This window comes from Papio anubis, chromosome 1, assembly GCF_008728515.1.
Source record: "Papio anubis isolate 15944 chromosome 1, Panubis1.0, whole genome shotgun sequence".
NCBI classification, from domain to species: Eukaryota; Metazoa; Chordata; class Mammalia; order Primates; family Cercopithecidae; genus Papio; species Papio anubis.
This window is the reverse complement of record NC_044976.1, coordinates 126,898,506-126,924,206: the sequence shown is the minus strand read 5'-3', so window position 1 is coordinate 126,924,206 and position 25,701 is coordinate 126,898,506. Positions and strand designations below refer to the sequence as shown.

General features: G+C 47.8%; 1 protein-coding gene and 1 pseudogene across 2 annotated transcripts; one reads left to right on the top strand and one right to left on the bottom strand.

Annotated features, from left to right (window-relative positions):
• Positions 1–28: 28 nt before the first annotated feature.
• SLC25A44 (solute carrier family 25 member 44) lies at positions 29–19,768 on the bottom strand. Of its 2 annotated transcripts, XM_003892815.3 has the most exons (4): positions 19,458–19,768; positions 13,062–13,699; positions 4,789–4,916; positions 29–2,572 (listed from the first exon to the last, which is right to left on the bottom strand). In XM_003892815.3, exons 2-4 carry the CDS (start codon positions 13,684–13,686, stop codon positions 2,381–2,383), a joined length of 945 nt encoding a protein of 314 aa, XP_003892864.1. In that variant the 5' UTR covers positions 13,687–13,699; positions 19,458–19,768; the 3' UTR covers positions 29–2,380. The 2 variants fall into 2 exon arrangements, with proteins under 2 accessions (XP_003892864.1, XP_021780514.1); XM_021924822.2 differs by lacking the exon at positions 19,458–19,768 and having other exon boundaries at positions 13,062–14,860.
• A 920-nt stretch (positions 19,769–20,688) lies between these two features.
• LOC116272379 lies at positions 20,689–20,834 on the top strand (annotated as a pseudogene).
• The last annotated feature ends 4,867 nt before the right edge of the window (positions 20,835–25,701 follow it).

Genomic DNA, 25,701 nt, shown 5'->3' with positions numbered 1-25,701 from the left:
GACCCGAAAAATATGCGCAAGCGAAAGCTCGGGAGCTCAAAAAAACTTTTAATTACACTTCAGAGACTTCGTACAGTGCAACAGTGAATATTCACTGTTAATATTCACAAGAGTCCATTTCATCAAACGTTCAGAGTCTGCCTTTTCATTCTCAATGCTCCAATCAGGTTTCCCGTCTTGGCCAGTCTCCCAGAGGTTTCTTTTAGCTTTGGTTACCGACCAAAACTCCAGTTTAGGGAGAATGGAAGTCCACAGTCCCATTCCCCACCAAAACATATTTCAGTCAAACCCAATCCCAGTCCCTAAAGAATTAGGAAAGTATGGGCCAAGGGTCCCTTTAATTATACACACATCACCCTTAAAACTGCGTGTGTGTACGAGAAACAAAGAATAAAACACAAGAGGGGCTGTAAAATACTGCACAAGACAACAAAACAGAAGGAAAGTCTTGGGGGAGAAACACTAAGACACGAGTGGCAGGATCCTACCTTCCGTCCGTGACACTTTCCCCATTGCCACTTTCCCCACTGTGCCATGGTGGGGAAGGACTGAAGTCTCTAGGGTCTCTAGAGGTCTTGCTAGGATGAGCTTAAAGACATGGTGGGGGAGGGGGCCCCACTGCTTCCATTATATTTGTGGTTCTCAGGGTAAAGCGGTGAGGAGGGGCAGGAAGATTCAGAATGACTGGTGGGTCCAACCCTTTGGATGTGAACATTCCTGGATAGAAACTGAAGGACTCTCTTGACAAAGTGCAGGAAGGGATTAACAAAAATAAAATCAAGTGAAAGGGAAAAACCCTCAACGAGATCAAGATGGACAGTGGTGGTGGTGAAGGTAGAGAAGTGGTTTTCACAACCTGTTCTGGCCAGGGTGGAAGAATGTGCGGCAGCCATGAAGAAATATCAAGGCTTCAGGTAGCTAGCACCTTTCAAATTGGCACCATGGCCTTTCCCAGGGGGTGGGACCAATAGAGTTTGGAGGATCATCCAGGTCAAACATCTCAGGTAGAAATGCAGGGTTTGACATGCCTTCTCGATTTGCTGCACCTCTCTACCTGCAACACAGGCTCGGGGGGAGTAGCAGTAGGGAGGATGAGGCAGGGAAGAAGGAGCACTCCTCTTCTAGCTCCTGAGAGCATCAGATAATCTTGGCAGTATCAGGCTGGTAAATGCAGTGGTCCTTGTATTGGGTGACTTTCTGAACTGCTCTTTATGTTCTTCCAGTATCCCTCCACAGGGTAACATGACTGGGATGACTACGCATCCAGTGATGTGGATCTTAGAGATCGCCATAGTGAGACAACACTTGTTGCCATAAGTCTGAGTGATTGGGGTATTTATGTGTATGTTATGGCCACCTGGGGCAGAGAATCTCCTCACTGCCCTCTCCTAGGTTTGGCTCTGCTGGCCTGGGTAGATGTGCTGGGGAACACATGCCCTCTTGTTGCCTTCTAGATCAACTACTTTCTCAACCTGACTTCTCAAGGCAGTGCTCCAAGTCCAGTGCACCCAAGACAGCCTGATCCACTTAGAACTGTGCCCACCACGGGAGTCCTCTGGGCCAGGGGATGCCCCAGCTTAGACGCTCCTGGGGGTCCTGAGACTGAAGAGACAGGGAACTAGAATTGAGGAAAAAGTCACATTACATTTTTCTACCTGTCTTAGGAAAGGGGTGAGCTCTGACAGCAGGATTGGCGCTTTAGCAGGACTAATAGCCTGGTTCACAGATGTTAATACACACACGCACACACACACACACAAATTAAAAGTATCAACATTTCTCCCCAACCTAATAACCCCTCCAAAGAGAGGACGAGTGCTCTGGAGAACCAGAGATTTTTTGCTGCTCCTGCTCCCTGTGCAAATAAGTGCCTGGCACCTTAGCCCCAAGTGCAGGGAAAAGCAGAGTCATCTAGTGGGCAGCTCGGTCCCAAAATAAAAATAAGCAAGGCTAAGAGATGAAGGGAGAGAGGGCTGATAGCAGCTGCTTGGAATCTGGGCTGAAAGCCCAAGAGGAAGAACCAGTGGTAGTAAGCAAGCTCTATGTACAGCTCTTCTCAGGGTCTCAGGGACACAGACGGAGGGGGAAGCCAGAAGGGCTAGCAGGGTGGGGGGTGGCCTTTAGGCCAGCATGGAATACAGGGACTGAGTGAGGGAGCCCAGCTCAGAAGAGAATTTTAAATAGTGGGGGCAAGGGATCCAGGCGTGGAGCCTCTTCAGCAAGAGCAGTTCAAAGTCTCTATCCCTATCCCAGATAGGCCACCTGGCCCAGGGCAGGGCTGGGTGTGTGGTGGGGGCATCTGGAGAGGGTGCCATCCTCTCCACTCTGCCCCTGACCCACGGTAGTGTGGAAAACAGCAGGCTTCTCTCCCCACCACTGGTTACCAGTGTCTCGAGTCCACCAGCTCAGGTCGGAGGCTAAGTTTCTTGAGGCTCTCATAGCCCACCACAATGACAATGGTGGAAGGTGTGGCTGAGATGATTCTGGCCGAGAGGCCCTTCATGAGGCCCCAAGGCCCTTCTTCTGCCATCAGTTGTCTGAAGGTCAGGATGATGGAGTTCTTACCCTCAACCTGGAAAAGTCAACACAGTGGAGGGCCATTGTCTGTAGTCAGAGCCCGTCTGCTCAATCTCCATCGGCCTTAGGCTAAAGTGGGGAGAACTAGACTCAGACATCGGAAGGTGTGGATTCTGCTTGTGAGGGATGGTACCGCACAGTGATTTAGTATAAGCCCTGGCGCCTGACTGCCTGAGTTTGAATTCTGCTCCCCAGCCTACTAACAACATAACCTTGGGTAATTTAACAATTTGTGCCCCGATTTCCTCAAATATAAAAGAGTGATAATAGTACCTGCACCATGAGGTTGTTATGAGCAAGAAAGAAAATAATATTCATAAATACTAAAACAGTGGTGGCAGATCGTTTCAGTGTACAATAAATGTTAACTATCATTGATATCATGAGATAATCTATGTAGCTATGAGTCTTTGAACTGGATGTTGCTCTTTGGTCTCAGGGAGGCTGGGTTAAATCCTCTCTAAGACCCTCTGCAGCTCTGCCAGTCTGATTTTGATTCTGATCATTTCAATCCCTTGAAGTTCTAGAGCTGGAACCTTCCTCTCCATCTCTGCCATCTCTCACACACCCCAAGAACAAATATAGGCATCTTCCCTATCACACTGAAAGCCTGGCCAAGCAGAAATCACTTCTCTCTTCTTTCTCAACAGTTCCACACCCTCCCTGACCCCTAAACTATACCTTTATAAACCACCCCTCAGCCCCTTGGCCAATACAGGACAGATGCACTCCTTGTTCATACCGCCCCTTATATGATATGACCTTCACAAGGTATCCCAGCCATGGCTAAGAACATCTCCTGCTTCCGCCCCGCCTCCTTCAGCACCCTCCTACACACTCCCTTCTTCCTCTCCAATACTCTCTCCTGTGACCATCTCTGCTTCCCTAACCCTTCCACTTTTTCCACAGCCATGTCAAGGACTTTTTCACCTATGCCTCTGGGTCGTTCCAGCCTGGAAGCTCCTCAAAGTAGAGACCTGTCCTTTCCCTTGGATCTCCTCCTAGACCGCCCAGAATAAAGCTCAGGAAAGAATGAGGACTGACCCTGTGTGCTTTATTATTTGCAAACCAACCAGATGCCAGTGTATTCATTTTCAAATGAGGGGGCATTCTTTCCTAGAAACAAAAATACCTATATTTATTACTTATCTCCTTCCCAACATCCTGGTACTAGGGAAACTGATTTTATCCCTAACCTGTTATTTTCCTTCCCTCCTCCCCTCACCATAACCCAGTGACTTCATTCTCTTGTACAACTTTGATTCTCCACCTCAAATCAGACATAAAACTTCATATGGCAACACCTACTATTTGCATATTACATATCATTCAGATTCTATTTCCTTGGTCTAAGTGCTGTGTAACTGTCTTTAAGCTGACTGAAGACAAGCATTACTAAGGGCTTTGTCAGGGTTTTGCTGCATCCACACCATAAAATCTGTGAAACCTATTTAAGAAAAGTCACTCTCATAATCCATAGAGAACTTACGGCCTACTGGAAAAACCAGACAGACTTACGAATTAACTGAAATCAGTATTTCTTATAACCACAAACCTGAAAGGTAAAGGAAAGAGTTGTTGACAGGCTATGCTAATAGGCTACGGAATAGGACTCCAGTAAAGGCTGGAAGAAACCAGTAAGATTTCCTGGAGGTATGGGCATGTGATGGAGGAGAGGTATACAAGGTAGCAGACAGAGTGAGAAGCATTCCAGGTACTTTTAAGTGCTGGGCGGGCTTCTTTTTTTTTTTTTTTTTTGAGACAGAGTCTCACTCTGTCACCCAGGCTGGAGTGCACTGGCGTGATCTCGGCTCAATGCAACCTCCACCTCTAGGTTCGAGTGATTCTCCTGCCTCAGCCTCCCGAGTAGCTGGGACTACAGGCACATGCCAACACACCCAGCTAATGTTTTATTTTTAGTAGAGACAGGGTTTCACCATGTTGGCCAGGCTGGTCTCGAACTCCTGGGCTCAGGTGATCTGCCCACCTTGGCCTCCCAAAATGCTGGGATTACAGGAGTGAGCCACTGCACCTGGCTGTGGGCTGGCTTCTATAGATGCTAAGCACACAGAAGGGACTTAGATGTTCAGGAGAAGACTGACTGGACTAGAGGGCCAGGAAACAAAGAGGTCAGGGCAACACTGGAGGGCTTGAAGGTCATGCTTCTAATGGTTTCTCCATGAGGAGGGTGAGGGAAGTGGCCAGTCTTACCTGCACGCGGGTTCGTATGACATCCATGGGATTGGTGAGGATGGAGGCAGTGGCTGCAGCCAGGGGCCCTGAGACGGCTTGGAAGACAATGTGAGGGCACTCCTTAGGACACAGGTAGGAGAGCTGCTCTGGAATCCAGGGAAAGACAATGGCTCAAGACACAAAGCACCACCGGTCTGGCCTCCCTGTGCTTGCTGCTTCTACCAGGTGGCTTTCCCAACCCAGACCGGCCCTCCACTCTTCGCCACCTTAGACACCTAACTCCTATCTTTTATTTTCTCTGCTTCCTTCAAAAAATTCTTAAGTCTCAGGCCCTTTCCAGGAGTCATCTTGGAAATATCACCCATTTATTTTGATTGATTTTTTTTTTCCGAGACAGGGTCTTGCTGTGTCACACAGGTTGGAGTGCAGCGGCATGATCATGGCTCACTGCAGCCTCACTCTCCCGGGCTCAAGCAATCTTCCCATCTCAGCCTCCCTAGTAGTTGGGTCTATAGGCTTGTGCCACCATGCCCAGCTAATGTTTTAAAAAATGTTTTGTAGTGCCGGGCGCAGTGGTTCACGCCTATAATCCCAGCACTGTGGGAGGCCGAGGCGGGCGGATCACGAGGTCAAGAGATCAAGACCATCCTAGCTAACACGGTGAAACCCCATCTCTACTAAAAATACAAAAAACTACTGGGCGTGGTGGTGGGCACCTATAGTCCCAGCTACTCGGGAGGCTGAGGCAGGAGAATGGCATGAACCCGGGAGGCGGAGCTTGCAGTGAGCCGCGATCGCGCCACTGCACTCCAGCCTGGGTGACAGAGCAAGACTCCGTCTCAAAAAAAAAAAAAAAAAAAATTAGCCAGGCATGGTGGTGGGCGCCTGTAGTCCCAGCTACTCAGGAGGCTGAGGCAGGAGAATGGCGTGAAACCGGAAGGCGGGGAGATTGCAGTGAGCGGAGATCATGCCACTGCACTCCAGCCTAGGTGACAGAGCGAGACTTTGTCTCAAAAAAAAAAAAAAAAAAAAAAAAGTTTTGTAGAGATGGGGTCTCACTATGTTGCGCAGGCTGGTCTTGAACTCCTGGACTCAAGCAATCCTCCCACCTCAGCTCCCAAATTACAGGTGTGAGTCACTGCACCTGGCCAACATCATCCATTTAAACAGGACAAGATTCCTTGGAGAGGGAATACATTGAGTAACTCTGGTAGGATACATTAAAAACCAATGACACGGCCAGGCAGTGGTGGCTCAAGCCTGTAATCCTAGCACTTTGGGAGGCCAAGAAAGGTAGATCACTTGAGCCCAGGAGTTTGCGACCAGACTGGACAACATGGTGAAACTCCTCCTCTACCAAAAATACAAAAATTAGCTGGGCATGGTGGCGCAGGCCTGTAGTCCCAGCAACTTGGGAGACTGAGGTGGGAGGATCGCCTGAGTCCTGGAAGCAGAGGCTGCAGTGAGCCATGATCATACCACTGCACTCCAGCCTGGGTGTCAGAGTAACACCCTGTCTCAAAGAAAAATTAAAGCTGGATGTGGTGGCTCACGCCTGTAATCCCAGCACTTTGGGAGGCAGAGGTGGGCAGATCACCTGAGGTCAGGAGTTCGAGACCAGGCTGGTCAACATGATGAAACCCCGTCTCTACCAAAAATACAAAAATTAACCAGACGTGGTGGTGCACACCTGTAATCCCATATATTCGGGAGGCTGAGGCAGAAGAATCACTTGAACCCAGGAGGCGGAGGTTGCAGTGAGCTGAGATTGCACCACTGCACTCCAGCCTGGGTGAGAGAGCAAGACTCCATCTCAAAAAAAAAAAAAAAAGAGATTAAAAATTAAATAAAAACTAGTGACACTGGGAACCAGGTGGGTCAGTCTTTTTGTTGCATACTACATACCCTTTCTTAACTTTTGAATTTTGAAACATGTGCATGTTTTTAAAAATAAAAACAATATTAAAATAGAAAGTCACATCCTACAATGAGCACTTTTCTCCAGCTTATATCAAGAAAGAAAATTCATCTTTCAAAATGCTAATGAAGATAGAATGGCACCCAGGTTAACCCATCCCAGTACCACTGAGAAGTCTACCTGCAATTGAATTTTCTTTTTACTCTCTCTGGAGGTGAAAGACAACATGTTCATTCATTTATTCAACAAAGATTTATTGAGCGACTACCATGAGCTGGTCATCTTGGGTCCTGAGGATTTAACAGTAAATAAAAAAGCCTCAAATTCCTGTGCTTAGGAAATTTATATTCTAGTGTGAAGAGATAATAAACAAATAAAAAAGCAAAATACACAGCTATGTCAGCAGGTATGTGCTATACATAAAAATAAAGCAGGAAAGGGAGATAGGGAGGCCAAGGGTGGAGGGGAAGGGGTTGCCATTTTATCTTTTATTTTTTTTCTCAGACCTCTCAGGGATAAAGGATGAAAGCCCATTCCAAGAAGGTGAAGTCTGAGCAAAGACCTGAGGGAGACAGTGCAAGCTACATGGATCTATGGACAGAGCTTTCAAAGAAGGGATAACATTCTGTGCAAGGGTCCTGAGGACAAGCATATAGCAAGTGTTCGAGGGGCAGCCAAGTCCAGTACCCTGGAGCAGTATGAGTAAGGGAAGGAACAGCATATGAGATCCAAGAGGTAAGTCACGTAGGGTTTTCTCTTCTATAGTTCAGTTGTCATACCTTTAAGAATTTTTTCCTCGGCCGGGCACGGTGGCTCACGCCTGTAATCCCTGCACTTTGGGAGGCAGAGGCAGGCGGATCACCTGAGGTCGGGAGTTTGAGACCAGTCTGACCAACATGGAGAAACCCCATCTCTACTAAAAATACAAAATTAGCCAGGTGCGATGGCGCATGCCTATAATCCCAGCTACTCGGGAGGCTAAGGCAGGAGAATTGCTTGAACCTGGGAGATGGAGGTTGCAGAGAGCCAAGAACACACTATTGCATTCCAGCCTGGGCAACAAGAGTGAAACCCCGTCTCAAAAAAAAAAATTTTTTTTCCCTCATGCTCCTAGTTTTAGTTTGTGGCCAGGGAGAAGTAGGGAGGTGGAGGCAGGCAGAGCAGAAGTGAGAGCTTCCAAGTCTCAGGTGGCATGGCAGAATTCCCTAAACCTCACCAGAACCACCTCTCCCCCAGTTCTAATTACTGTCTTCCCCAGACTCAGCATACAAACAGAAACAAAGTGAACTGGTGGCTCAGCCTCACTCGTGTCCTGTTTCTCCCAAGAATAAGGCATTTTGCAATCATTAAACTGTAGCACCTGGGCCAGGCATGGTGGCTTACGCCTTTTGAAGGCTGAGGTGGGTGGATCACCTGAGGTCAGGAGTTCAAGACCAGCCTGGCCAACATGGTGAAACCCCATCTCTACTAAAAATACAAAAAATTCACCGGGTGGGGCAGTGGGCGCCTGTAATCCTAGCTACTTGGTAGGCTGAGGCAGGAGAATTGCTTGAACCCGGGAGTTAAAAGTTGCAGGGAGCCAAGATCATGCCATTGCACTCCAGCCTGGGCAACAACAGTGAAACTCTGTTTGAAACAAACAAAAAACAACTGTAGCATCTGAACTGGCACTGCCTGCCTCCTTGGGCCTGTCTATTATGGCCTCCAGGCCTGCAAGCTATAGCAGGATCCAGATTCCAATTTTAATCATGCACATATGCCATTTTCCTGGGGCTTGGGGAGAAGATGGAACACAAAAGCAAGAAAGTGGTAGAAATAACTCTGTGTCAGACAGGGCATGGTGGCTCACACCTGTAATCCCAGCACTTTGGGAGGCCGAGGCAGGCGGATCACCTGAGGTCAGGAGTTTGAGACCAGTCTGGCCAACATGAAGAAACCAGAAACCCCATCTCTACTAAAAAAACAAAATTAGCCAGGCATGGCGGCTCATGCCTGTAATCCCAGCTACTTGGGAGGCTGAAGCAGGAGAATCGCTTGAACCTGGGAGGTGGAGGTTGTGGTGAGCCTAGATCACACCATTGTACTCCAGCTTGGGCAACAAGAGCGAAAGTCCATCTCAAAAAAAAAAAAGAAGAAAGGGCCAGGCGCGGTGGCTCACGCCTGTAATCTCAGCACTTTGGGAGGCTGAGGCGGGCGGATGACAAGGTCAGGAGATCAAGACCATCTTGGCTAACACGGTGAAACCCCATCTCTACTAAAAATACAAAAAACTTAGCTGGGCGTGGTGGCGGGCGCCTGTAGTCCCAGCTACTCCGGAGGCTGAGGCAGGAGAATGGCATGAACCCAGGAGGCAGAGCTTGCAGTGAGCCAAGACCGTGCCACTGCACTCCAGCCTGGGCGACAGAGTGGGAAAAGGGAGGGATAGAGGGAGGGATAGAGGGAGGGAGGGAGGGAGGGAGGGAGGAAGGAAGGAAGGAAGGAAGGAAGGAAAAGGAGGGACTCCACATCTTTCATTTTTCTCCATTAGTAATTTAAGAAACATTTAAGAATCTCTTATCTACCAGGCAAAAGATGAACTCAGGCTGACTTGCTTTAAATCCCTCTTGGCTAAGACTGGCTTGACTCTGGACAAGTATTTAATGATATAAATGAGTATTTACTTAATAATAGATGCCAGGCACCGCGATAAGTACCAGACATAGAACAGAGACATGGACAGGGAGATGCCTTCATGGAATTTATATTCTAAGGAGCTGGGAGTTGGGGGTAAAATAACTGCAAATTATGACAAGTACTAAGAAGGAAAGAAGGTGTTGAAATATAAAACAGAAAGAGCCCTCTTTCCAATAGAATAAAGTCCTTTTCGCAAAGGTGATGTGTAAGCTGAAGCCTGAAGCATGAGAAGGAGCCAACCACATAAAGAACAGAGGAAAGGATGTCCAGGCAGAGAACATTATCTGCAAAGGCCTTGAGGCAAGAACAGAGCTTGATGTATACCAGAAACTGAGGGAAGAGCAGTGAGGAAGAGGAGAGTGGCACAAGGTGGGGCTGGAAAAGCAGATAGGAGTCAGATCAGTAGAGATGTATAGACCATGGAAAGGAAAATTGATTTTATTCTAGATGCCGGTAAGGCAGCACTGGCAGATTTTAAGCAAAAGGGAGTGGCAAGAACCAGTCTATTAATTCAAAAAACATTTACTGAGCAATTAAGGTTCACCAGACCCTGAGTTAGGTGTTGGGAGGTACAATAGTGAACAAAAACAGACACGGTCCCTGTTCTTATAGAACACTTACATCACAGGGTTATTGTGAGATTGGAATTATGAGATATGCAAGCCCTCAAACAGAGCCCTGGCACACATGGACATTCAATAAATGTTAGTTTCCTCTCCCTTCAGTAGAAGAGATAAGGCACACACAAATAATATCAAGGCAAATGTATAACTGCCTTAAGAAAGATTCAACGTCATGGGGATGAAAAAGGGGAAAGATCACTTCTGGGTTAAGGGTTACATGGAGAGGAAGGAAGAGGAGGCAATAAGGAGCACTTAAGGTAAGTCATGATTGCACCAGGGGTAAGCAAACCTGGGAGGCATCTAGGTAGAGGGGTGGCAGGAACAAAACACGGTAAGAGAGGTGACGTATGGTTGAGGAATTGTGCACTACCTGCCCAGGCTACAGCACAGACTGCCTATACCTAGGGGAGAAGCAAGAGATTTCACTGTTAAGGGAGGCTGAAGTCAGGCTGAAGAATTTGGATTTTACTCAGTAAGCAGTGGAAGCCACTGAACATGACAACTCCAGTCGAAAAGTTCAGTCCATTAGAGATGTATGTGATGGACGGGAAGGAAGAGAACTCAGGAGGGAACAGCTAGAAGGCTGATGCAGCAGTCTGGGAGGAAGGTAACAGAGGCATGGTTCCCAGGGAAGGCAGTAGGAATGAAGAGAAAGTTGGGAGAAAAATTCTAGAGTTACCAGGACTAGACATGGGGACAAGAAAGAAGGAGTGGTCAAGCACAATCCCCAAGACTTCAGTCTCAGTAATCTGAAGAATAACAAGGCCACTGACGGATGAAAGTAAGTCAGAAAAGACAGCCAGCTTGGGATGAAGACTAGTTACTTGAAGAAAGTTTTAGACATAAGTAGATGCATCTAGATGGAGAAGTCCTACAGTCAGAATGCCTGTCCAGAGCTCTCCACAGGCTAGTCTGAGAATGGAAGTAGAGATGATAGGCACATCAGAAAAATGCAGCTCTAATTGTTTTTTTTTTGTTTTTTGTTTTTGGTTTTTGAGACGGAGTCTCGCTCTGTCGCCCAGGCTGGAGTGCAGTGGCTGATCTCGGCTCACTGCAAGCTCGCCTCCGAGGTTCCTGCCATTCTCCTGCCTCAGCCTCCCGAGTAGCTGGGACTGCAGGCGCCGCCACCACACCCGGCTAATTTTTTGTATTTTTAGTAGAGACGGGGTTTCACTGTGGTCTCGATCTCCTGATCTCGTGATCCACCCGCCTCAGCCTCCCAAAGTGCTGGGATTACAGGCATAAGCCACTGCGCCCGGATGATGCAGCTCTAATTGTAAATGCAGTCAAGTGAGGAGAGAAGGCTAAAGACAGACTGCAGAGAAGATCCTCACATTTCCTGGGAAGCGTTGTTTTTTTTGTTGTTTTTGTTTTTGTTTTTGTTTTTTGTTTTTTTCTGGGAAGCTTTTTTAACATTAAAGGGTCAGGGTAGAGTCCAGGAACCTGACTTTTAACAATACCCCAGAGGAAGCATTGTGCTAAATAGAAGTAATAGAGCTAGCAAAAAAAGAAGAAGAAAGAAGAAAAGGAAGAAGAAAAAAGAAGGAAGAAGAAGAGAAGAAAGAAGAAGAGGGGGAAGAGGAGGAGGAAGGAAGAAGAGGAAAAGGAAGAAGAGGAAGAGGAAGAAGGAAGAAGGAAGAAGAAAGAAGAAGCAATAATCAGAAAAACAAAAAAGCACCAGGAAAGTACAGAGCCACAGAAATAAAATCATTACAGGTTAAGAAGGCATCAAAATTTTGGTCAGAAAAGTTTCCAATGGAGTGGGACAGAATGCCCATTACCAAGGGTTGTGAGCCAACAGCAGGGATTAGGGAGGCTGCAAACATAGGCTGCCCTAACGGGAGTTTTGTGGTTACTCAAAGCTGTGGATGGATGTCCCAGGGTAGCAGACACACTCAAGTCTTGCTCTTCAACAATGCATCGTGCCCTTTGAGAAGGCAATCTGGCAGTATGTTTATGGAAGCCCTCAAAAATGTCATATTTGGTCGGGCGCGGTGGCTCACGCCTGTAATCCCAGCACTTTGGGAGGCCGAGATGGGCGGATCACGAGGTCAGGAGATCGAGACCATCCTGGCTAACATGGTGAAACCCCGTCTCTACTAAAAAAAAAAAATACAAAAAACTAGCCGGGCGAGGTGGCGGGCGCCTATAGTCCCAGCTACTCGGGAGGCTGAGGCAGGAGAATGGCGTGAACCCGGGAGGCGGAGCTTGCAGTGAGCTGAGATCCGGCGACTGCACTCCAGCCTGGGTGACAGAGCGAGACTCTGCCTCAAAAAAAAAAAAAAAAAAAAAGTCATATTTGACTCAGTAACCCCATTTCTAGGAAATAGGAAATACTTAAAAAGTAAAATGTCTTATGAACAAAGATACATCACAGGAGTGGAGAGGTTCAAAGTTATATCACACCTTGAATTTAAAATGCTGAGGGGTTGGTGGCTCACTCCTGTAATCCCAGCACTTTGGGAGGCCAAGGCGGGCAGATCACAAGGTCAGGAGCTACAGAACAGCCTGACCAACATGGTGAAACCTCATCTCTACTAAAGATACAAAAGTTAGCCAGCCATGGTGGCACACGCCTATAGTCCCAGCTACTCAGGAGGCTGAGGCACAAGAATCGCTTGAACCTGGGAGGTGGAGGTTGCAGTGAGCCAAGATCTCACCACTGCACTCTAGCCTAGGTGACAGAGTGAGACTCCATCCAAAAAAAAAAAAAAAAAAGCGGAGGAAAACATCCAACTCAAAAGCTCACTATTACCCATCAGATTTGTCTTCAAATCCTAAACATCCCATGGCTTTTGTCCTCCCCAACCTTCCAGTGACTCCAAAGCACACAGAAAATATGCTACACACTGTTCTAGTCTTTTTACCTGTCTGCTTCCCTCACTACATTAGAAGCTCCTTGAAAGTAAAAACTATGTTTTATGCATCTTTAAATCCTCTTGGATTCAAACATTTGCTGAATGAATGATCCATTCCCCCATTAAATCTCACCTCCACTCTAACATGCACAAAGCAACAGTATCTCAGCCCCATTAGAAATCCCACTTTCCTCCCCCACTGTCCTGGCCCCTGCTTACCTGCGTAGAAGTGATAGAAGGGCCACCAGACAGCACTGTTTGGGATATAGGTAAGCAGTGAAGCCACATAGCCTCGATAGAAGCCGCGAAGCCCATCAGCCTGCAGGATCTGCCTGATGATGTCCTTGGTTTGGCCAAAGGCAACTACCCCTTGTCCCTCTGGGTTCCCCCGCACCTGAAAGCGGCCCATTTTCTCACCCTTGCGCTGCATCATGAGGTGCTGGGAGACTACATCAATGGGCACTGTGATGCTCTGGGCCACAAGGGAGGCTGAGCCACCAGCCACCAGTGATTTGACTGTGTTACTCTGGCTGTAGTCAGCCACAAACTTCCGGGTGAGCTCATAAGTGGTGACATAACACTGGCCAGAGATGAGGGTGAAGGTATTGACCAGGAACCCTCGGTAGAGGCCAGTGATACCATCTGCTCGCAGGATCTTGATGAAGGCATCGAAGGTCCCATGGTAGAGGCTCTTCCCCTTCTGAACTTGCAACCGGGTGCGGATGAGGGTGAATGGGTAGACACTGACACGGATCATCATTGTCATTGCCACACCAAACACGTAGAACTTCTTCTTGTCCAGGTGTTCCCACTCGATGATCTGGATGTTGCGTTTGTCCTCCATGGTGCCTGAAGACCTGGGATTTGAGCAGCATGGAGGGATGTGAAGAAGGAGGTCAGAGCTTTGTGCTTTCCCCTTCTGGCTGGGCTCTGAAGTCCCATTCTCAGACCTCATCTCCAGGACACTCACCTGCCCAAAGCTTGGACTCCACCCAACCTGGCTCTGTCAATCCGCACTTGAGTCTTCCTTCATAGATCAGGATACTGTCCCCTTCTCTGTCTTTGGCCATGCCTTCCTTACTCAGTTTCCCTCCTCCAGAAATTGTCCCTCACTTCAGTGATTCCCTTGGCTCCATGGCCTCCTCAGCTCCCTACCCCAGCTTACAGGATCTTCTATCCTGACTCTCTGGGCCCTGGTGTCACTACCCTGACCAGGGACCATTCTTTTTGTCTGGCTCACCCAGGCAGAGCTCAGGATGCTGTGGACAAACCAACTACCTGACAGGATGCAGGGCCTTTAAGCAGGTGAATGGGACGTCACTAAGTGACATTTGGGAGGCTCCTGAAGGCTGAAAGGGACTGTTCCAGTTTTGATGCTCCTGGGCCTACTGAGGAGGCATCACCTTTGGCTGTGCACCCGCAGCAGGGTGCCTCTGATTGCCAACTGACTCATTTTGTCTCCGGTTTCCCATGTTGGCCTCTCAGAGCTCCCCTGACCCACAGTCACTACATTTACATGATATTTTCTCCCGTCTGCATTGGAAGAAAGTGTGGGCAAGTGGGGCTTTCACACCACAGGGTACCCCCCACCACCTCCCTTTCCTCCAGCAAAAGGATTTAGAAAGTCAGGAACAGGTCAAAGGGCAGAGTCCTCTTCAGTTATTAGATAACTAACTCTGAGAAAAACAGAAAAGAACCATCTGAGAGCTAAGTAGTTTCCCTGGAGAGTCTGGAGAACTACAGAGTACAGAACATGTTGGACCGCATGCTTTCAACTCTAAGCGTATAAACCACAACCTCAGTCTTAGATAATGAAGGGGGAGAAGTGACAGAGGAGATAGACTCTGACTTCAAGAAACCGTCTGTTCAAGAAGACACAGTATCGCTCTGGGGAATGGACACAAGATACAGAGGAAAAGGCTGGACATGGTGGCTCACGCCTATAATCCCAACACTTTGGGAGGTGAAGGTGGGAGGATCACTTGAGCCCAGGAGTTCAAGGCCAGCCTAGGCAACATAGGGAGACTCCGTCTCTACAATATATAAAAATAAGTTAGCCGGCATGGTGAAACCCCGTCTCTACTAAAAATACAAAAAATTAGCCGGGCGTGGTGGCAGGCGCCTGTAGTCCCAGTTACTCAGGAGGCTGAGGCAGGAGAATGGTGGGAACTCGGGAGGCGGAGCTTGCAGTAAGCCGAGAATCGCGCCACTGCACTCCAGCCTGGGCGACAGAGCGAGACTCCATCTCAAAAAAAAAAAAGGCCGAGCATGTTGGCATGTACCTGTGGTCCCAGCTACTTGGGTGGCTGAGGTGGGAGGCTCACCTGAGGCCGGGAGGTTGAAGCTGCAGTGAGCTGTGATCACACCACTGCACTCCAGCCTAGGAGACAGAGTGAGACTCCATCTCAAAAAAAAAAAAAAAAAAAAAAAAAGGCCGGGCTCGGTGGCTCACGCCTGTAATCCCAGCACTTTGGGAGGCCGAGATGGGCGGATCACGAGGTCAGGAGATCGAGACCATCCTGACTAACACGGCGAAACCCCGTCTCTACTAAAAATACAAAAATTAGCCGGGCGCGGTGGCGGGCGCCTGTAGTCCCAGCCACACGGGAGGCTGAGGCAGGAGAATGGCGTGAACCTGGGAGGCGGAGCTTGCAGTAAGTGGAGATCGCGCCACTGCACTCCAGCCTGGGAGAGAGAGCGAGACTCCGTCTCAAAAAAAAAAAAAAAAAAAAAAAGATACAGACTGAAGGAAACAAGAGCATGTTAATGCACATGTAGCCCTTATGTTAAGTGTATCCAGTGCCTAGAATTTCAAACAAAACCAACAAGCTTACTAATTTCAAAACCGTATAAAATCAGGAGCTTCACATTTAGGAAATGTCAAATCAGAGGATATCATTTATTAGACATATTTAGTGGTAATACGATGTGCTCCAGTGTAGCCCACCACTGTTCTGTAAGATACTAGAAATTCTCAGCCAGAAAGGGAGAGTGGGAAAATAAATTCCACGAAGTGAGAACCAGGGGCTCCCCAGACTTTAAGAGAAATCCCAGAGAAAGGAGGTAGCCACATCACAGGGACAACTCTAGGGGGCTGAAACATTCTACACTAGCAGTTCCATTAGCAAACCTCATGCCAAGCATCTAATCACAGTCCATCCTCAACCACCTTCCCCAACCAAAGGTCCTAACTCAGGCTTCAGGTAGCTTTTATTCCATGAGAACTGCCTTTTGGTTACCATGGAAGCAAGGGCAGCTTTTCAGGATTCCCTGAGCTGGACTGTATAACTTTCGTTACCATAGGGACTACCTGCAGTGCAAACTGAGTACTTGAGAGCTGAGGGGAAACCTCAGCTTCAAGGTAAGGATTGAGGGAGGTGCACATAACCTGCACAGGCTTCCTACAGGACAAAGCAGTTTGAATTAAGGATAATCCATGTAGACAGTGAAAGGGAGAGAACAAAGGCTTGGAAATGAGAAGACAGAAGTCAACTGGATTGGCAAGACTGGAAAATCTAGGCTGTGGAAAATGAGCTGCAGGCAAAGTTCTGTCGTCAAGAGAACCCCTAGAACAATGATATGCCACTTGCTGTAGGCAAAGGTGGCCCTCCTCCCCAGCCTCAGCCTGGAGGACCCACTAAGTCCTGTGGGATAATATTCTCCTTTGAGCCCTTCAAAAGGTGGTCACTGTCTCTCCCGCTCCAGAGTGGCTGCCATCCAGGGTTGCAAGATCATATTTCCAACACCAGTGAGAGGTGAGAAGACACAGAGAAACAACAGGATTGACTGACTGTCTATACCTCATGTAATCCTTACAATTTAACTTGTGTACAGTTAGACACTTCTGATAAATGAGGAAATGGAGGGTCAGATACATTAAAAGTAACAGGCCCAAGGTCACATAGCTGATCAATGGAAGAGGCAGATATGAGCCAAGATTTCTTCTCTACTCCACCATGCCTTCTACCTTATGGGATTTGAAGAATTCTAACACAAATCACTGTTTAAGGCCAAGTCATTCCCACCTCTGGAAGGCAGAATTAATGCCCTTATGGCTGCAGGTCACTCAACAGTTAAGCATAAGCTCCTGGCCATGCAGATGCCCAGAGAGTTCTTGCAGCTCTGTTCCAGAGAAACCAAGAACTGCCTCTGCTTTCCTAGTGTGTCTGTGGAGTGACCAAGCTTAGTGGCTGAGCAGTCACCTTGTCAACACAGACAAATACAGCTGGGTTCAAGCAGGAGGGCCTCCTGCCAGGCACATGCAAAATGCGTGCTCTACAGGGCAGAGGGTCAGAGCAGCTAAACGACAGAGCAACCACGGATTCTGTTCCAGGACCTGGTTTCATGGCACCTTCTCAATTTATCAAGCTGAAACACCAAGTACCAGCATCTCCTGATGAGAAATCCTAAGACAGGATCCGATTTCCCACCTTGTCTCCATCTCTCACATACGCCAATCTATTTTAAACTCCCACAAGGAAGTGGGGACTTTCTGAGGCTGGTAACTCCTATCCAAGGGTCATGCCTTACAGGGATAAGCCACTACAACAGAAGGGGAGAGGGCACTACACCCACTCCCTTTACCCCTTCAAAAGGGGCAGGCTGCTCCTAAAACGTAGGATCTCAACCTGCTCTTTGTTACATAACTTCCAAACTTCTTGCAGAAATATCAATCCCATTCTTCTTGTTTTGCCCTCTGAAAAATCCTCTTTGCAGATACCCATATGCAAAGTTCCTCCAGCCTTCCCTTCTCCCAACTTAGCCCAACTTCTTTAGGGCTCTTTCTCAGAACCTCATGTGCATGGTTCCAATTCCGGATTTTCTTCTACTTTTCAACACTGCTCAGGCACAAATGCTGAAGTGCTTCCTCTGGGGACCTAACAGGTGACCCAGAATTAGTGAGCGCTTTGTCCTGAAGTCATCAAGTGAAGTGTTAGAGGCAGAGCTCCCACTACTGACCCCGCCAATGGAAAGGGACAAATTGGCATATGCCTCCTCCTCTTCACCTCTACTCTCCTTGTACCAGAAAATTCACATGGGACTGACTATTCACTAGGTTCTAGGATAAGATTCTGGCTCGAGAGAAGGCAGTGTCACCTGGAAGGCAAGGTCATACAACGGAAAGAACACCAGCAATCGGGAGATCCATGTTGAATTTCACTTCCATTACTCAGTAGTATAAGACTGCAACCAAGTCACTTCACTGAAATTCAGTTTCCTTGTCTGTTGAATCAGGCTAATAAAGCCTGTCAATGCTGTATAAGAGTTTTGGTGCAACTCATATGAGTTAATAATTGTGAAGGCATTTTGTTAACAGCAAAGCATTATCATTACAGAAAGTTCTACTGGACAGTGATGCTCTAAGTCCTTGCCACCCAAGGTGGTCCACGGACTTGCATCATGGACATCATCACCTGGGAGCCTGTTAGAAATACAGAATTTCAGGGTGCACCCTAGACTTGCTGAATAAGAACCAAACTTTTATAATATATAAGTTTGGGAAGCATTGCTTTAAGTATTAAGGATTGTCAGCATTATAAGAATTGTAATGGCCAGGCGCGGTGGCTCACGCCTGTAATCCCAGCACTTTGGGAGGCCGAGGCGGGTGGATCATGAGGTCAGGAGATCGAGACCATCCTGGCTAACACGGTGAAACCCCGTCTCTATCGAAAACACCAAAAAAAAAATTAGCCGGGCGTGGTGGTGGGAGCCTGTAGTCCCAGCTACTCGGGATGCTGAGGCAGGAGAATGGTGTGAACCTGGAAGGCGGAGCTTGCAGTGAGCCAAGATCGCGCTACTGCACTCCAGCCTGGGCAACACAGCGAGACTCTGTGTCCAAAAAAAAAAAAAAAAAAAAGGAATTATAACAACTACTCCAGGACTCTGGGACCATTATGAGTAGGTTAGGAGCCCTCTGACTCCATCCTGACTTGTCAGTAGAACTGAGCACAGTGATGACCATTTGATCGATTCGGATCTTTTCAAATCAAATCATCTTCTACAACTCCTGACAAGACATCCATGGGTCCCCACTTCTCAGCTGGAAACAGAGAATAGAGACCAATACCCTCTATTCCTTCGGTTCTCCCTATTGCATCTGCATCCTGGGAGCTATCTACCACATGAACGTGAATATATGTACATGCTTGCCCACCTGTCCTACTGAATATACATTTCCCTAGGGGAATGCCTGGGGATGCCTTCGAACCCTCCTTCAAGATCATCTCCTCCCTACCTCGGACATGGTGAGATTCCCACCCAGCTTTCCTTCGGTCTTCCATAGGTACCCACGTGATCCCTCATCACAGACAACACATGACAATCCTCTCAAGATACTCCGTGGGACATCCCCTTTATACAGCCTCTGTCCTGGCCCCCGCACACCCAACTCTGGCTCTTCGAACATGCCCCCTGCCGTGCTTCTTCGCTGTCAGCGAATCTCACGCTCCTCTGCCAGAAAGAGACGCCTCACAGCAGTTGTCCTTCATTCCCAGAACTGTACGGCACCACTGTATGGCACCACAGCCTGGCACCCCAGGCATCCTTTGCCTCCTTGACAAGTGCAGATCCTCAGAGACCTTAGTTGTCAGGGACCCCGAGTTGGTGGCTTATTACCTTCTCAGACTCCGGCGGCTCCGCCGCGTCTGAGGCGAACTCCAAGCCCGGACCTCTAGGCCGCAGCCCCCAGTCTATCCGTCGTTCCCAGCGAATGCCGTCCGCCGGTCGCATCTTCCTCCATCTCGACTCGGCTCCCGGTACTGCCGGAACCGGAAACTTGGACTCTGTCATTACCGCCCCCTGCGGGGGGCGGAGGATGAGCTGTCGACGATCCCGCCAATGGCGTTTGAGCCTTTGAGCCTCCCAGGAGCGAGGATGGGCTGCCCTTCCGAGAACGGACGGCCTCCTGGTGGCCATCTTGGATTTGGGCAGTAGCCACGCCTTCTTTACCTTCGTTATGCCCTCAGCGTTAAGGCGCCTGCGTGTTCTGGTTGGGCTCTTTCTAATTGGCGGAAATTGAATCACCAGACGCTTATTGAAGATCCAGTTGTAAATAGGGGCACCTTGTGTTTGGGGGTGTTGGAACCTTTATATTCAAATCAAGGCTGGGCACGGTGGCTCACACCAGTAATCTCAGAATTTTGGGAGGCCGAGGCGGGCGAATCACCTGAAGTCAGAAGTTCGAGATCAGCCTGGCTGCCTTGGCGAAACCCCGTCCCTACTAAAACTACGAAATAAATTAGCCGAGAGTGATGGCGCGCGCCTGTAATCCCAGCTACCCGGGTGGCTGACGCACGAGAATCGCTTGAACCCGGAGGTTGGAGTGAGCCGAGATCGTACCACTGGACGGCGACAGAGCGAGACTCTATCTCAAAAAGAAAAAAAAAAAAAAAAGAACAAATCTAATGTGAGATTTTTATATAACTTTTTCTTCTTTCCTCTTTTTTGTTTTTTAGAGTCACAATATTACTCTATCGCCCAGGCTGGAGTGCAGTGGCAAGATCATAGCTCATTGTAACCTGAACTCCTGGGCTCAAGCGATGCTGCGGACTCAGTCTCCTAAAGCACTGGGATGACAGGCGTGAGCCACTGTGCTGGTCGCATTTCTCATTATTTATAGAGCCAAAATAGTAGAGGTCAACATGCAGCAGGAATGACTGAGGATACACAGCCAATTTTGAAGTTTGGGAACTCAAAAAACTGCAGGAATGGGGGACAACCTGAAGGTGGAGAAAAATGACATTAAGGGTCTTTTCCAGCTTTTGAAGCTATTTGCCTGTATATAGACTTAAAAGAAGAGGAGGGAGCACTTTAAATGAGGGGCTAGGAGGCATAGGCTGCAGAGTCAGTTCATTTCAAAGTTGATATCTCTACAATTCAACGACAAAAAGACAACCAAATTAAAAAATAACACAGAAGAGTAAGGTAAGTCTCCATTAAACACAGGAAAGAGACTGGAAAACTCCTCTTTGGATCCTGTCTATAGTCGCAGGTGAAATAAAAGAAATAAAAGGAGAGAAAAATGGGCAAAAGACTTGAATAGACCTTTCCCCAAAGAAGATATACAAATGGCCAAGAAGCACATGAAAAGATGCTCACCATCATTAGTCATTAAGGAAATGCAAATCAAGTTGATAAAATGCCACTTCACACCCACTAGGGTGGCTAAAATTAAAACAAACAAAAAGCAGAAAATGAGCGTTGGTAAGGGTGTGGAGAAATTGGAACCCTCAGATATTGCTGGTGGGAATGTAACATGCTACAGCTGCTATGGAAAACAGTGGCAGTTCCTCAATAAACTAAACATAAAATTAGCATATGATTCAGCAATTTTACTCCTGGGTATATACCCAATACAATTGTAAACAGACATTCAAACAAAAACTCATACACGAATGTTTATTTTTAGCAGCACTATTCACAATTGCCAAAAGTAAAAGCAACTCAAATGTCCATCAACCCATGAATGGGTGAACAAAATGTGGTATATTTACACAGTGGAATAGTATTAAGCAATAAAAAGGAATGAATGTGTGCTACAACATAGATGAACCTTGAAACCATTAAGCTAAGTGAAATAAACCAGATACAAAGGGCACATATTATGTAATCCTATTTATTCCAAATAACCAGAATAGACAAATCTATAGAGACAAAAAGCAGTTTAGTGGATAAGTGATTGCCGGGAGTCTGGAGATTCAGGGAGAGGATGGAAAGTAACTAATGGGTTCAGGGTTTCCTTTTGGGCAATGAAAATGTTCTAGAACTAGGTAGTGGTGATGGTTGCACAATATTGTGTACATATTAATGTTATTAACAGTAAATTTTATGTTATGTGTATTTTACTATTTTTATTTATTTTTTGTTTTTGTTTTTTTTTTTTTGGAGATGGAGTCTCACTCTGTCTCCCAGGCCAGAGTGCAATGGCATGATCTTGGCTCACTGCAATCTCTGCCTCGCAGGTTCAAATGATTCTCCTGCCTCAGCCTCCCAAGTAGCTGGGAGTACAGGCACCAGCCACTATGCCTGGCTAATTTTTTGTATTTTTAGTAGAGATGGGCTTTCACCATGTCGGCCAGGCTGGTCTCAAACTCTGACCTCACATGATCCACCTGCCTCAGCCTCCCAAAGTGCTGGGATTACAAGTGTGAGCCACCGCGCCGGGCCTACTATTTTTAAAAATTGATATTTCTAGGATGGATCCCTCCTCCTAAACTCCAGACTTATTTATAACTGCCTCAAAATATCTAATGGACATTTCAATCTTAGTGTGATGGTTAGTTTTCTATCGACTTGGCTAGGTTATACCACCTAGTTATTCAATCTAACACTATATAGTGTGATAGTTAGTTTTCTATCAACTTGGCTAGGTTATACCACCTAGTTATTCAATCTAACACTAATATAGACCAGGCACAGTGGCTCACACCTGTAATCTCAGCACTTTGGGAGGCAGAGAAGGGTGGATCACTTGAGATCAGGAGTTCGAGACCAGCCTGACCAACATGGGGAAACCCTGTCTCTACTAAAAAGAAAAAAATACAAAAATTAGCCAGCTATGGTGGCACGTGCCTGTAGTCCCAGCTACTTGAGAGGCTGAGGCATGAGAATCACTTGAACCCAAGACGTAGAGGTTGCAGTGAGCCCAGATTGCACCACTGTACTCCAGCCTGGGCAATAGAAGGAGACTCTGTCTCAAAAAACAAACAAACAAAAATCCCACTAATATAGATGTTGCTATAAAGGTTATTTTGCTGGCACAGTTAACATCTAGTCAGCTGACTATAAGTAAAGGAGATTGTCTCAATAATGTTGGTGGGCCTCATCTAATGGTTTGAAAAGCCTGAAGAGCAAAACCGAGGTTTCCCTGAGGAAGAAATTCTGCATTAAGACTGTAACATCACCTCCTGCCCCCAGAGTTCCCAGCCTGCAGGCCTGCCCTACAGATTTCAGACTTGCCAGCTCCTACAATCAAATAGCCAGTTCCTTGAAAAAAGAAAAAAGAAATATGCAGGCCAGGTGCAGTGGCTCATACCTGTAATCCCAGCACTTTGGGAGGCCAAGATGGACAGATCACTTGAGGTCGGGAGTTCAAGACCAGTCTGGCCATCATGGCGAAACCGTGTCTCTACTAAAAATACAAAAATTAGCTGGGCATGGTGGCATGTGCCTGTAATCTTGGTCACTCAAGAGGCTGAGGCATGAGAATTGCTTGAACACGGGAGGCAGAGGTTGCAGTGAGCTGAGATCATGCCACTGCACTCCAGCTTGGGCGATAAAATGAGACTCTGTCTCAAAAAAGAAAAAGAAAAACTTGTGGCCGGGCGCGGTGGCTCAAGCCTGTAATCCCAGCACTTTGGGAGGCTGAGGTGGGTGGATCATGAGGTCAAGAGATCGAGACCATCCTGGCTAACACAGTGAAACCCCGTCTCTACTAAAAAATACAAAAAACCAGGCCGGGCGCGGTGGCTCAAGCCTGTAATCCCAGCACTTTGGGAAGCCAAGATGGGCGGATCACGAGGTCAGGAGATCGAGACCATCCTGGCTAACACGGTGAAACCCCGTCTCTACTAAAAAATACAAAAAACTAGCTGGGCGTGGTGGTGGGCACCTGTAGTCCCAGCTACACGGGAGGCTGAGGCAGGAGAATGGCGTGAACCCGGGAGGCGGAGCTTGCAGTGAGCTGAGATCTGGCCACTGCACTCCAGCCCGGGCGACAGAGCAAGACTCCGTCTCAAAAAAAAAAAAAAAAAAAAAAAATACAAAAAACCAGCCGGGCGAGGTGGCAGGCGCCTGTAGTCCCAGCTACTCGGGAGGCTGAGGCAGGAGAATGGCATAAACCCGGGAGGCGGAGCTTGCAGTGAGCTGAGATCCGGCCACTGCACTCCAGCCTGGGTGACAGAGCTAGACTCTGTCTCAAAAAAAAAAAAAAAGAAAAACTTGTATATGTATATAAATGCTCTGGCCAGGCACGGTTGCTCATGCCTGTAATCCTAGCACTTTGGGAGGCTGAGCAGGGCGGATCAAGAGTTTAGGAGTTTGAGACCAGCCTGACCAACATAGTGAAACCTCGTCTCTACTAAAAATACAGAAATTAGCCGGGCGCGGTGGCTCAAGCCTGTAATCCCACCACTTTGGGAGGCCGAGACGGGTGGATCACGAGGTCAGGAGATCGAGACCATCCTGGCTAACACGGTGAAACCCCGTCTCTACTAAAAAAAATACAAAAAAATGAGCCGGGCGAGGTGGCAGGCACCTGTAGTCCCAGCTACTCGGGAGGCTGAGGCAGGAGAATGGCGGGAACCCGGGAGGCGGAGCTTGCAGTGAGCCGAGATTGCGCCACTGCACTCCAGCCCGGGCAACAGAGCGAGACTCCGTCTCAAAAACAAAACAAAAACAGAAATTAGCCAGGCGTGGTGGTGGGTGCCTATAGTCCCAGCTATTCAGGAGGCTGAGGCATGAGAATGGCATGAACCCGGGAGGCGAAGGTTGCAGTGAGCCAAGTCGCGCCACTGCACTCCAGCCGGGCGCGGTAGAGCTCAGACCCTGTAATCCCAGCACTTTGGGAGGCCGAGGCGGGTGGATCACGAGGTCAGGAAATCGAGACCATCCTGGCTAACATGGTGAAACCCCGTCTCTACTAAAAATACAAAAAACTAGCCGGGCGTGGTGGCGGGCGCCTGTAGTCCCAGCTACTCGGAGGCTGAGGCAGGAGAATGGCGTAAACCCGGGAGGCGGAGCTTGCAGTGAGCCGAGATCCGGCCACTGCACTCCAGCCTGGGTGACACAGCGAGACTCTGTCTCAAAAAAAAAAAAAAAAGCTCTGTATATAGAATATATATATATTCTATATATACATAGTTTACATATTATATTTTTATATATTATAAATTTTGTATATTGTAGGAGAGCGGTCAGTGTGGTGGGAGAAATTACAGGGAAAGACACAAACCTTCTTGGAAGGCCAGGAGGTTTTGCAAAAGCTTTGAAAGAAAATTTGGCTGAAGGCAGCCAATTCTCTCATCCGGAGCCTAAGAGCAAAGGGCAGATAACAAGGGAATGTAAAGGAACTTATCTAGATAAATTTGTTTACTCTTGCCTCCAGAAACCAACCTTTGATCATTTGCACACAGGACTGGTCTCTACTTGGGGGGTTGACAATGTTTATTACCCACAAATTGTGTTTGCTCCAAGCCTTTGTCATTAAATCTGTACTAAATAAATGTGAACATCACCGGCTTAGCGGGGCTGCGAACTCTCTTCAGCCCCTAGTGCTGGTAGTTCCCTAGCTGGCTCTTTCACTGGACACCTATGTCTGAGTACTCCTTTCATTCATTGCTCTGGCCAGAGTCTGTGGGACAGATTTGGCAGGTGGTGCCCCATGTGAGGAATGCTGCAATGGATCGCAGTGGAACCCTCAAAAACAAAGGTGAAGAGACTGTGCAGTCAGTAAGTCAGTAAGTCATTGGTGCCTGCTCAGGATTTCCAAATTCGAGGGAATTGTTCACACTAGGGTTTCATCATGGACAACAGTTGTATCAGCTCAAGAGCAGCAGTATATAAAAGTGTTGAAACATGGCCTGGCGCGGTGGCTTCCGCCTGTAATCCCAGCACTTTGGGAGGCCAAGGTGGGCAGATCATGAGGTCAGGAGATCGAAGCCATCCTGGCTAACTAGGAGTGAAACCCGTCTCTACTAAAATACAAAAATTAGCCAGAGGCGTGGTGGTGAGCATGCCTGTAGTCCCAGCTGGGAGGCTGAGGCAGGAGATAGGGAACCGGAGGCCCGGGCTTGCAGTGAGCCGAGATGCAGCACCACTGCACTCCAGCCTGGGTGAGAGTGAGACTCCGTCTCAAAAAAAA